The following is a 13732-nucleotide window of genomic DNA, read 5'->3' on the forward strand; positions in this document are numbered from 1 at the left end:
ACCTGTTCATAGAAAGGTTCTTACGCTGACTGTATGTCTGAACAACAATCGTGAAAACACCTTCACTTGGATCTAAGATTTTCACCAAGACTATGATGTAAATATCAAGTTTTCATAAATTTGAGGACTGGTCCGTCCAGACTACATCCGTGGTCACATGAAGATGCCTCTCCATGGGCTGCCCATATTGCATGTAAGTAGAGGGGTGGTTAAGAACTAATGTCACAGGTGTTACTTTAAAGGTTTGGGACTTTGCGATTTGCTGCTAGCACATACAGGTATCAGAGGAGCACCTTCTGTTACAAGATGAGGTTAGATCTTTCACATTTTTGCCAGACAGACATAATAATAAAAAAAATTCATAGTATATTTTTTAATTCTAGTATGTTATCCTTGTATGTTTTGAGATAATTGATACTTTTGTGTCATAATTTTGTTTTATTAATTTATCATGCGCACTGCTTCTCTTCTAAACTTGTTCTGTGAATAGTCCTGCACTTTTTTTACCACTGGCAGTTACAATCCCAATAGACTACTCATAGACTTAAGATAACCATGAGATGACCATTGCCTTATGTGACTGATGGCCATCAGATCGGGAAATGATTTGTATACTGACAGGCACACTCTGACCTCTCCTGATAGCCACTGGCCAACCAGTCTCAGAAGACAAATCGATTGTCCAAAATGGATTTCATGAGTGGCTGATACTGTTTCCCTATTTCTACTCATTAACATTAACATACATGTTCATCTGAAAAGAATGTTTATGATTTATGTTTATTAAAAAAATCATAAGTAGATCTAGCGCTAGGGTGATATTAAAGAAAACAAAATAATGATAAGACATCAACAGGAGAACTGCATGAAAACAATAGATGCCCCACAGTTTCCAATGATGTAAAACACCCACAGTGCTCCGGGTAGACAGAGACCACGTAAATTATACTAAGGCTTTAGTTCACACAAAAGAGCTCAAGTTATATTGTGTATTCATGGGTGGATTTTTAACATATTAACAATATATCATAAAAAAATGTATACTATGGTTCAGATACAAGTTCAGATACCAGTGCAGATACTTGGCATTTTCATGAGAATTACCAGGGTTGTAGTGGTTGCAGCTGGGACCTGGCTCTGGCACTCCACCACTGTCCTGAAATCATTAGTCTGTACACAATGTATCAGTACTTGTATCTGTGAGTACTTGGACAAGTATCAGTGTCACGTACGTAGTGGAGACCGATAGTTGAGGAGGCTTCCCTTGCAGCTTGTGTCTCTCAACCCTGAGCATGGGAACAGAGGAGGAGGAGTGGCAGCGAGCTGCATGAGTGCCAAGGATGTTGTAGACACTGTGCCAAGTAGGAAGTCCAGGATCTGGAACAGAGGCAGGTCAAGGAGAGCCGAGGTCAAACCGGGTGGGCAGCAGGGTACTGAAGCAGAAGACAGGAGCGAGATCCAATGGAAGCCAAGGGTCAAAGCCAGCCAAGCAGCAAAGTACCAAAACAGGAAGCAGAAGGAAGTCCAAAAAACAGGCTGAGGTCAGGAGGCAGGCAGCAATCAAGAATGGTCAGAGGCAATGCGGGTCAGCAAGACAGTGGCTAGGAAACACAGAGGACTAGCTGAAGATCATCCAGCAACTAAGGATATGGCAGGCTGGTTTATATAGGCCAATCCATTAGCAGGAGAAGTATAACTTCCTGTGCGCACATTTCCGTGCGTAAGTCCATTGCACGCACTAGCGCACGTTTTCCAGTTACCCGCCTGCGCAGAGGTACTTGGTGCCTTACAATCAGTATTTGTATTTTAAAAAAATGGTATCGGTGCATCCCTTTAATATATGTGTACAAATAAAATCATACATTAAAACAGGAATGCACAAATCCCAGGAGCTCTGTGTGCTCCTTAAAAATGACAGCTGCCTCCTAATTTTTTAATTTTTCTCTAGTCTAGTCTTGGAGCTCGAAAAGTATCTGTACTTGTACTGAGTACGGTACTTGATATCTGAACATCCCTATTTTATAAACATACACTGAGTGGCCAGATTATTATGACCACCCCATCAGTACTTCGTTGGGACACGAGATGACTCCATGAGATGACTTCGTTGGGCCGCCTCGTGACTCCACGAGATGTTGAAAGGTGATGCGAGGAATCTGACACTGCACTGTTGCCCTTCTGTTGTCTTGTACCAGTCTTGCCACTCTCCGTTCTGCCCTAACATTGACTAGTCGCTGACGGCCACAATTCGCACGTTCAGACCCAGATTTTCAGCTGACAGTCCAGTCTTTAAACACTTTACATCAACAGGAGAACTGCATGAAAACAATAGATGCCCCACAGTTTCCAATGATGTAAAACACCCACAGTGCTCCGGGTAGACAGAGACCACGTAAATTATACTAAGGCTTTAGTTCACACAAAAGAGCTCAAGTTATATTGTGTATTCATGGGTGGATTTTTAACATATTAACAATATATCATAAAAAAATGTATACTATGGTTCAGATACAAGTTCAGATACCAGTGCAGATACTTGGCATTTTCATGAGAATTACCAGGGTTGTAGTGGTTGCAGCTGGGACCTGGCTCTGGCACTCCACCACTGTCCTGAAATCATTAGTCTGTACACAATGTATCAGTACTTGTATCTGTGAGTACTTGGACAAGTATCAGTGTCACGTACGTAGTGGAGACCGATAGTTGAGGAGGCTTCCCTTGCAGCTTGTGTCTCTCAACCCTGAGCATGGGAACAGAGGAGGAGGAGTGGCAGCGAGCTGCATGAGTGCCAAGGATGTTGTAGACACTGTGCCAAGTAGGAAGTCCAGGATCTGGAACAGAGGCAGGTCAAGGAGAGCCGAGGTCAAACCGGGTGGGCAGCAGGGTACTGAAGCAGAAGACAGGAGCGAGATCCAATGGAAGCCAAGGGTCAAAGCCAGCCAAGCAGCAAAGTACCAAAACAGGAAGCAGAAGGAAGTCCAAAAAACAGGCTGAGGTCAGGAGGCAGGCAGCAATCAAGAATGGTCAGAGGCAATGCGGGTCAGCAAGACAGTGGCTAGGAAACACAGAGGACTAGCTGAAGATCATCCAGCAACTAAGGATATGGCAGGCTGGTTTATATAGGCCAATCCATTAGCAGGAGAAGTATAACTTCCTGTGCGCACATTTCCGTGCGTAAGTCCATTGCACGCACTAGCGCACGTTTTCCAGTTACCCGCCTGCGCAGAGGTACTTGGTGCCTTACAATCAGTATTTGTATTTTAAAAAAATGGTATCGGTGCATCCCTTTAATATATGTGTACAAATAAAATCATACATTAAAACAGGAATGCACAAATCCCAGGAGCTCTGTGTGCTCCTTAAAAATGACAGCTGCCTCCTAATTTTTTAATTTTTCTCTAGTCTAGTCTTGGAGCTCGAAAAGTATCTGTACTTGTACTGAGTACGGTACTTGATATCTGAACATCCCTATTTTATAAACATACACTGAGTGGCCAGATTATTATGACCACCCCATCAGTACTTCGTTGGGACACGAGATGACTCCATGAGATGACTTCGTTGGGCCGCCTCGTGACTCCACGAGATGTTGAAAGGTGATGCGAGGAATCTGACACTGCACTGTTGCCCTTCTGTTGTCTTGTACCAGTCTTGCCACTCTCCGTTCTGCCCTAACATTGACTAGTCGCTGACGGCCACAATTCGCACGTTCAGACCCAGATTTTCAGCTGACAGTCCAGTCTTTAAACACTTTAACAACAGCTGCTCTTGAACATTTAACAAATTCTGCTGTTTTGCTGATACTCGCTCCATGGATCAGAGCGCCAACAATCATTCCACGTTCAAAGGCTGTTAAATCGCGTTGTTTACCCGTATCTTCAGAAAAAAATCACTTCTACTGTCGTGGTAAACAACCTGCTTCCCTATTTATAATGGTCTGGCCCTCTAGCAACTTCAGCGTGAAATTATAGCTAATTATAGCTAATTTGCCTACAAACGTCAGGTGGTCGTAATAAACTGGCCACTCAGTGTATATATACAGTAGGTAGTTATATCCCATACAAGTATAAAATAGACAATGAATGCATCCAGGAAGTTGTACGTAATCAGTAGTTGTATTAAGGTTTGCTGAAATGTGAATTTTAATGATAGATCCAGTATAACCCTCCGAGTACCCCAATAGACTACTCTATGAGATTACTCTATAATAGCATACTATATTAGATGACCATTGCCTGATCTGACTGATGGTGATCAGACTGGGAAATGGTATATATGCTAATAGGCACACTATGACCCCTGCAGACAGCCACTGGCCAACCAATGGTATATATGCTAATAGGCACACTATGACCCCTGCAGACAGCCACTGGCCAACCAATGGTATATATGCTAATAGGCACACTATGACCCCTGCAGACAGCCACTGGCCAACCAATGGTATATATGCTAATAGGCACACTTTGACCCCTCCAATCTTGATTGAAACTTCATGGTCCAGAATGGATTTTCATGAGTTGCTACAATAAACCATAGCGAAGATTACATTTTAATGATAGGTTTGATTTAACCCTTCGAGTATGTTCGAAGTACGCATCCATTTGGTAATACCTTTGCGTTGCATATTATCATCATGCATGGGACGGAATAGACTTTTATATGTGACAATAATTTGGTCATTAACTTTCTGTCACTGTTCTCCATGTCCTATGATGTGAATATAAAGCAGCCATTTACTCCACACGGTTATTTGCCATCCTCGTAGTGGATTTGTTTGCTTTGATCATTTTAAGGTCAAAAAGAATCAACGTTAATTGGATTCTGAGCACAAAATGTAATCGTAGCGTCTCTTTTTAATACAGAGCCCTTCATTCAGTACAGAATCTTTGTTGCTGCAAATGTACGGAATGTGCCTAATGCCTTCCAAACACTGTTTGTAGACATTGTCATCTGCCAGTGTGTATTGTACTCAAATGATGAGTATTTATTACAGGTGGCATGACAAGTTTTAACAAATCGTAATTCTGTAATATGAGTAAGAGCGAGCTGAATTTTATTTTGTTGCTTAGTTAGTACAGTGTTCATTAAAGGGACATACGGACTGGCAATAGCAATCTGTCTACGTTTTCACGAGGTTGATGACATTTTAGTATAGAAGTAACAAATGATTAAAAAGGGGTATTATCATTAAAAAGACAAAAGTAAAAAAAAAAGTTATATAGTGTATATCAAGACTCCATCTGCTTAATCATGGCTGCATATATTTGGGCATAATAATCACATTTAGACCTTTTGTTTTCTTTTGCGCCCACTGCAACTCATTTTTGGTCCACAGCAACTGAATTAGATATAAAAAAGGAATAACTGCATTGTTTGCATATGTAATATAGCAAGCAGGGCCGGATTTCCCACAAGCCCAACCAAGGCCCGGCCTTGGGGCAGCAGGAAGTGGAGGGCCAGCAGGGGTGTGGAATTCCTATTCCCCGATGCCCAGGACATGCAGTTCCGGGCACCGGGTGGGTAGTTGTTTTCTACATTTAGCCCTGCTTTGTGCAAGCAAAGCTGAATGTACATCGGGGAAGCCGCCGCTTGTTTTGTACAAGTGGTCCCGGGGTTGTCGCCGAGATCACTTGTATGCAGCCTGCAGGTCTGCCATTCTCCATGGGGGGCGCATTGAGGAACCTGGCCTTGGGGCAGCAGAGAGAGTAAATCCAGCCCTGATAGCAAGTGAGAACAGGTGGCTGTCACTGAGCAAAAGACAGCTGATAAGCTAATGTAGTCAGGCAGAGATTGAAGTGCCACATTGAAATCGAGTAAAGCATCCAGATATAGATTTATTCCGAGATAAGATAAAAAAAACATAATTACAAAGCCACCCAAAGGTTACCACCGCACTGCAATGGTTAAGTGCTTGCTTTTGTCTAGGTGTTAAAAAAAATGATACTCACCTGAATTGCAGAGCCGTCTGGCTGCTACTCCGGTCCCTGAAGCCTGTATCCTCCTCCACTGCTGGGATGGCATGTTTCTCGGCTTCCTCAAGTCCTATACACTGTGCATGACCATGATGACTCAAGTATCCTTAGACCCCTGCAGAGGAGGGGGAGAGAGGCTGGAAGGACCAGTCTAAGAGCAAGCTGGCTCCGAGTGTCGGGTGAGTATTTTTTTTTAGCACCTAGACAAAAACGAGCACTTAACCCTTGCAGTGCGGGAGTAGCCCCACCTCAAAGGTTAAGAACACTTTTGCCCGGAGTTCTGCTTTAAGCAGCCTAGCTAATGACGTACAACATTATCCTCTCCACCTTCTCTAAAGAGACCAGGCCTAAGTCCTATGGATTCAATTGTACTGCAGGGATAAAGGGAGACTGGACGGTACACCTTATTGTGCATACAGAGTGGGGGAACAGTGCAGATTAGCGATGGCCACACATGTTAAAATCTGACTGTAAAATCTCCTTTAGTACCAGATCTTATTTGTGAAAGGTCATGCCTGACTGGATACAAACCGCGTGGATTATTTTACATAGTTTTGGTATGTCGGAAGATGGCCATGCACTATACCAGTGATGGCGAACGTTTTTGAACCCGAGTGCCCAAACTGCGATGCAAAATCTATGTATTTATCTGAAAGTGCCAACACTGAAAATAAGTTTAGTATTGTGTTGCAGTTTGGGCGCTGGGGTTTAAAAAATGTTCAGCATCACTGCTTAGGCACCATAGGGAAACACATATTTAAACATTTATACACTCACTAAAACACACACATCACACAGGTAATGAAACACACACACACACACACACACACTCATTAAAAAAAAACACACATCACACACTCATTAAAAAAAACACACACATCGCACATGTAATGAAACACACACATCACACACGCATTAAAACACATACATTACACACATTAAAACACACACACACACGTAATAAAACACACATCACGCGCATTAAAACACACACGCACGCATGCATTAAAACATACACATGCATTAAAACACACACAAACGCTCATTAAAACACGTGCACGTCACACACACACATAACACGCATTAAAACACACACATCACACGCACGCATGCATTAAAATATACACATGCATTAAAACACAAACGTCACACAAACACGCATTAAAACACGTGCACCTCACACACTCTGTAAAACACACATCACACACTTATTAAAACACGCACACACACATATTCAATACAACACACACACACACTCATTAAAAAACGCACACCTAATAAAACACACATCACACACACACAGAACTACTAAGAAATAAAAATGAATAATTAAAACATTGCCCCTCCTCCTGCTTACCTGTTTTGCAGGGAGGGGGCTTCATCCCTGGGGTCCAGTGGGGCACTGAGGGCATATCTTGGTGATCCAGTGGAGGATCAGTATGATCTGCATCTCTGGCTGATTCAGACCATACTAATCGCTCCTGCCCGTGAGCAATGGCACTACGAGGGAGCAATCAGTATGGTCTGCATCAGCAAGAGATGCAGATCATACTTATCCTCCACTGGCCCATCATGGGAGGATTTTTATTTATATATTGCTGGTTTGGCGATTTATTAAATAGGATCTGGGCACCTGCTAGGTTTAAAGATGGCCGCCGCTATTCGCTGTGGCCATCTTTAAAAACGTAATGACACTTTGAGACCCATGGAGCACCACAGGTGAGAGCACCTCTCCTTGGCGGCCAGTGGAGGGGAGGGGTCACAGGAGAGCGTCCTCACTCACGCTGACCCATACCAGGAACGGACGGGGGAGGGGGCGGGTACAGCTGGCTCTGCCGTGCCCGAATGCCCGTATGGTCAGTCCGCCCCTGGTGGTGCATTGAACTCAATGGCACCGCAGCTGAGCCCCCTGGCCCCAGTGCGATCGCCCGGACCCACACGTGTGACACATTAGTGCCCGCGTTCTGGTCCAGTAATCCACTGCTATAGAGGAGCCTGGACTGAAGTAACACCACATTCTGGCTCCCAGCACCTTTACAGGGCTCGAAGGGAGTTGTGCAAGCAATGGAGCTCCATCACAGCACAGCAGCCCACACTGGACCACAGGCTGAAGATCCACTACAGTTCTCGAGAGGTAGGGAGACTGGGTGGAAATACCTCTATACCTATTTTGGATTTGTATGTATTGTTTTGTGGAGGTGCACCCAGGCATTTACCTTACAAACAGGGTGCGGTGGCTACCCCTGGGACTATATATTTTTATTTATTTGTACACAATTAAATCTGAAACGTTTCGGTCCTGCGCTGCCACACACTTACATATGAATATTGTTATTTTTCAAATAATTTTTTTCTTCCAGTCCCTAATAATGTAGTGATTGATGTATCAATTCAGATAAAGGTAACCTGTTACTTTTTTAAGAATAGTAACATGGCTACAGGAACAAAATGCCAACATCTAGAGGGCCTCTACATACTTTCAGTGACCTTTAGGACTACCCCAAGAGTCCTAAAATCCAGGGTTATGTAATGTGTACTGGTAAGTTCAGAGTTGCCCTGCTCTTCCCACTTCCTGTACCTCCCTGTTGGCCAGTGACATTCTCAAATTGGGAATTGGGCAACTCAGCTTGGAACTTTTGAGAGTTTATAAAGTGTCAAAATTTAATTATTAGCATGCCCTGTGGTTCCATGGCTCCCACAGCTCTACTGAACATCTTCTATGTTATGTACAGATACCTCTAGTACATTTTATTCAATTTTCCACTTTACCGTGCTTAATATAGTGACATGAGTTTCTATGTACAATAACTAAGATCATATGTTTTTGGTTTTTTTAGCCCACAGTGTGTGAAAGAGAGCTGTGTGTATTCGCTTTTCAGACATTAGGTGTAATGAATGAAGCCGCAGATGAAATCGCCACAGGTGCTCAGGTAGGTAAAAGCAACCCTGCAACCTTAAGGAGATTAATTTCCTAAAACGAATAAATAAACTGTACTAGTGTGTAAACAGTGTTATACGCCGATCAGCCATAACATTATAACCACCCGCCTACTATTGAATAGACATGGACTCCAATAGACCTCTGAAGGTATGCTGTGATATCTGGAACCAAGTTATCGGAAGCAGATCCTTTAAGTCTTGTAAGTTGCGAGGTGGGGCCTCCATGGTTTAGACTTGTTTTTCCAGCACATCCCACAGATGCTTGATTGGACTGAAATTTGGAGAATTTGGCAGCCAAGTCAACTTTTGTTAGCTCCTGAGTAACTTCCTTGTTCTTCCATCTTTCTCTTACTTGCTATTTTGACACAGCCTTCATGGTGCTATTCAGTGAAGCCTCTTATTCTTCCGCACCCCATACAATTTCCACTGCCTGAATACTGTAATGTTTAGCCCTCTCTATTCACCATTCTTGGTAAAGGTCACCTCTTACAGTTCCACTTTTATGCAGATGATACCTCGATCTGCCTTTCCACTCCTGATTCATCTACCCTTGCCACCATAAAAACTTCAGGTTTCCCGTCTGCTATTTCTTTATTGATGTATGAGAGATACCTGAATCTCAGGGAATCCTGTCCTCATAGGAATAGTTGAACTGCAGTTGCTGACCTTTTTCTGAAAATGCTGTTGCCTGGAAATCATGCTGTTCCACTGACTTCAATACTTTGTGAGTTGGTGCCCAAATAAGTATTTAGCTAGTGATGTCAGAACTCCTTATCTAAATACTTGTTCGGGGATAGTGACTTGGAAAGTATTGGAGTTGCTGGGTCAATATAACAGCCAGGCAAGCAGTAGTTGCATCTCGGGTTAATTTCAGCAGAATACATCAGCAGTGGCAGGTTCCATATCTCTCTAAGCACAGATTGTATTTGGCCAAAATTAAGCTAACTATCCTCTTGTACACCCAAAATACAGACCAGCCATTTTCTCAAAATGCAACCAATTTCTAACCATGGAGGTCCCCGGATTGTGATGATCTTTGTCCAGAATATATTTGAATTTTCTTATATTCTTCTGTATGGAAATGGCAGATGAAGTGAATTAATGGTGATGTTTTATGTTTTTAGGTTGTAGATCTGCTAGTATCAATGTGTCGGTCTGCTTTGGAATCTCCAAGAAAAGTTGTTATTTTTGAGCCATATCCTTCGGTGGTAGACCCCAATGATTCTCAGGCCCTGGCCTTTAATCCCAGAGTAAGTACTCACTAGTATGCTTCCAAAGGCGGTACCTCAATTTAATATATGCTATTCACATTCAAGGCTCAATTCACAAAGCTTTAGACAAGGATAAGGATCATCATATTCTGTCATGTGATGGTAATTTTCATCTGTTACACTCAGCTGAAAATAACTTCCATTTTTTTTCTGGTGTTTTAGCTTTGTGAATTAAGTCTATAGTGTGTTCATAAAAGTTTCAAAGGTCATTTATTGATTGGCTGCTCAGGGCAATGCAAACATTTATCCAGGAAACCCATACCCAGGAAAACATGGGGGCCATCACTGTTAACCGTCTTGAGAAAATGCTAGTTCCCTGGCAGTATCTGGTTTCAATTACATTTCGTGTTGCTGATCCAGAACACATATGTAGCCATTGAAGGTAAAATGTTCTTTCTGACAAGCCTGAGTTGTACTCTCCACAATATAGAAAGAATGGTTCCCCCTGGTAATGGCAACAACAGGTGTACAGAGGTGGAGACTCACCACACTGGAGTTCCCAAGTTCATTGGTGTTCCCAGTCAGTTTTTGGGTGGAATAGGTCTTCATCTGTTTTTTTTCTAGCATTGCAGGTTGCTTGACGTATCATTATTTTTTTTAACAGAAAAAGAATTACGACAGAGTTCAGAAGGCATTAGACAGCATCGCTTCCATCAGAGAGATGACTCAAGTAAGCATGGGGCTCCAGATTTACTTCAACACTTAAGAGACACATGCATTGTAACATGCATTTTTAGCAAGTATTTGTTTTTCATGCCTTCTGTTGTGTGTTTACATGTGCTTTAGGTGTGCATTGAAAAATAAAAATAACAGCTGCTCAGTTTACCAAATGAAAGGTGCAATTCCCAAAAAAGGAACACAACTGATAAGAGGAAACCTGTAGTGAGAGTGGAAGGGGGTCCTCATCAATGACCTTCTATTGATAATATCAGATGTCATGCTGATTCAATAATTCAGCACTACCTAAGTCACCATCTCAGGACCAGTATGCACAAGGCCACATTTTCATGCAGCCAATGTCTGATAAGTAAAAAAAAGTGACCTCTGCCTCTCCACTTATATAGGCAGGTGCCTACTGTGCCTTATAGTAATTTCAGTCCTTCAGCGCATGCAGATTAGGAGTTATGACTTCACTCTGATTTGTATGATCTGTATGTTTGTTGCATTTCAGTGTCTCAAAAAATTGAAGCCTAAGACCCCAAGACAACTGATATTTTTGAAAAGAGGTCATCAATGGCATCACTCATAATTTAGCCAGTGCAAGCTTCCTTTCAAAGTTCTGCAGTGCAAATGTAACTATATTACATCCTTTTTGCTGCCACAGATGTAAGGCATATGCCTTACATCTGTGGCAGCAAACAGATTCCTGGCCCCTACAGCTTGAGCTATAGCTATAGTTTGTTTACATTTACTTAGCAGACTGTCTGCTTTTTAGTAGAAGTGATCCTGGACTGTAAAGTTGCATGGGTTTACGCTAATATAGTAGGACTTAACAAATTGCAACTGCCCCCGTTTTATTCCACATGGTCCCTGCTTTTACATAGTATATAATGTTTGGGGGTTTTAAGTAATTTACAGGCCAGAAATGTGCATTTTAACATACGTGCAAAACATGGTAGGAAAGGAACCTCAATGTAAGCTCTAGTAGGAGCTTTTACAGGACTGTCTTCACAACCCCCATGTGACAATGCTGTGCCAATCGCCAAGAACCAGCGCTGCCACGGGACTGGAAGGGGAGTGATTTATAAGCTCTTCTTTACTCTGAAGTATTAAATAACTGGCTCCCAGTAGAGTGAAAAAAAGTGAGTATATGCTGCTTTTGGATGGGAATGAGGATAAGCATTCAAGTAAACCTGTTGCTTTGCACTGCTTGGACAAAGAAAAGTTATTTTTTTAAAGTGACCTTCTTGCCATTGGGAGAACATTAAAGAAATAGCACCCAGTGGAAGAAGAACCTGTGTGCTTACCTGTAGGGTGGGCTGTAAGTTAAATCTTCACCCTTTGGCAAAGTTCCCTGCTCATGCTACCCAACACTGCAATCCTTAAAGACGAACTCTGGGCCTTTTAAAGATTAACCATTGCAGTGGAGCTACCTCCGCACCAATTCTCGCCTGATTCTCGGTCCCGCAGCGGTGAGCGCTCTCCTCTTTTCCCCTCCGCTCCATCTGTGAAATGTCCCTTGGCATCTTCACGTTCAGTGCAAATCAGTGGACGCGTATTAGAGGTGATGACGTCAGTGGTACTTAGACTGCTGGAGCCTGGGAAAAAAGAGGCTACGGGGACCATTATATCTTTTTATTTTAGCCTCTAGAGCAAAACGAGCAGTTAACCCTTGTAATGTGGGGGTAGCCCCGCTGTAAAGGGTTAATTTTTAAAATGCTCAAGAGTTTTTCTTTAAAGAGTTGGCTCTCCTCCATTTAATTGTAAGAAGAACTCTTAAACTGTGTGCATGGGTTTGTGAAGCTACTTATTTATCAACAATAAAGATTTAAGCTGCATATGTAGCTAAAGTGAACCTGTGTTTTACAGTTCAGTGCAGAGCAACAGGTTCATTTTAATAGTTTTCTCCCCAGCAGCACATAGCTGTCTGTGTGAGAATTGAGGAAATGGCTTGGATGGTATAGCTAGTAGTAGTTAGTCACAGTCAAATTGACTTGTCATGTAAGGTTGAAGACCTTTCGTAGCTTATCTAAGCCAGTTTGTACAGGAAATTACCCCAGCTTTTATATCCACACAGGTAGCACAGACACATTAATGTAATCATGGACTGGGTAGATGTGGACTGTTTAGGAACAGAAGGGGTGATGCGGACGGTGTGGAACCACCCTGTTCTAATTACATAATACTATCCTTGGTATCAGGGCCGGCCTTAGGCCTTTAGGCGCCATGTGCGAGAAAGCTTTACAGCGCCCCTCAGTGGCCACACCCTTTAGTGGCCACACCCCGTAACCACACCCATTTCCCCCAATATCCGCACCATTTAAAGACTCCTATTTTGTTAAGCCGCAGAGAAATATATTAAAAAGTATGATAAAAATAAAACTTTTATTCAAAAGTATTAAACTTGTAAGCACAATATAAGTATTCTTATCAAATAAAACAACAGAAGGTAAACAATAAATGTCAAACTACAACAGAGTCTATAAAAATAAAGTGTCAGGTTGTCATGCCGACCCCTTTTTTCAAGACAGTATATCTAGAAAAGTATAATTTGTATGACAATGTGTTCTGTGAATGCGTGGCACCATCTTGGAGGCATTGAGCATGACGTTACATGACGCCATGCATGCGTGGCGTCAGGTGACGTCACACACTGATATTGGCCCCACCATCTTGGTGTAAACCTAGATATACACCAAGATGGCGGAGACCAACACGTGCGGTGTTATATGATGCCATGCGCCCTGCCTCCAGAACACGCCAATGGCTGAATCCAAAATAGCATAAAAAAGTGTTTTGTTTGATGAAACAAATGAAAACGGTTTTAGTTTTAGTTTATTTAATCTGAAATGAATTTTTAGTCTTCGCACTTGTCTAATAATATGTGTG

At 42.4% G+C, this 13732-nt stretch overlaps 1 protein-coding gene across 2 annotated transcripts in view; it reads left to right on the plus strand.

Annotated features, from left to right (window-relative positions):
• The window catches only part of PARP8 (poly(ADP-ribose) polymerase family member 8), a 179014-nt gene that overhangs the window by 140686 nt on the left and 24596 nt on the right, over positions 1 to 13732 (plus strand). The window contains exons 15-17 of one of the 2 annotated variants that reach the window (XM_018564454.1): positions 8810 to 8902; positions 10037 to 10162; positions 10788 to 10853. In XM_018564454.1, coding sequence (XP_018419956.1) covers positions 8810 to 8902; positions 10037 to 10162; positions 10788 to 10853 — 285 coding nt within the window. The remainder of the gene's footprint in view (positions 1 to 8809; positions 8903 to 10036; positions 10163 to 10787; positions 10854 to 13732) is intronic. The other variant, XM_018564455.1, reaches the window with a different exon arrangement.

Source organism: Nanorana parkeri, unplaced genomic scaffold (assembly GCF_000935625.1).
Source record: "Nanorana parkeri isolate BGI_ZX_2015 unplaced genomic scaffold, ASM93562v1 scaffold752, whole genome shotgun sequence".
Classification (NCBI taxonomy): domain Eukaryota; kingdom Metazoa; phylum Chordata; class Amphibia; order Anura; family Dicroglossidae; genus Nanorana; species Nanorana parkeri.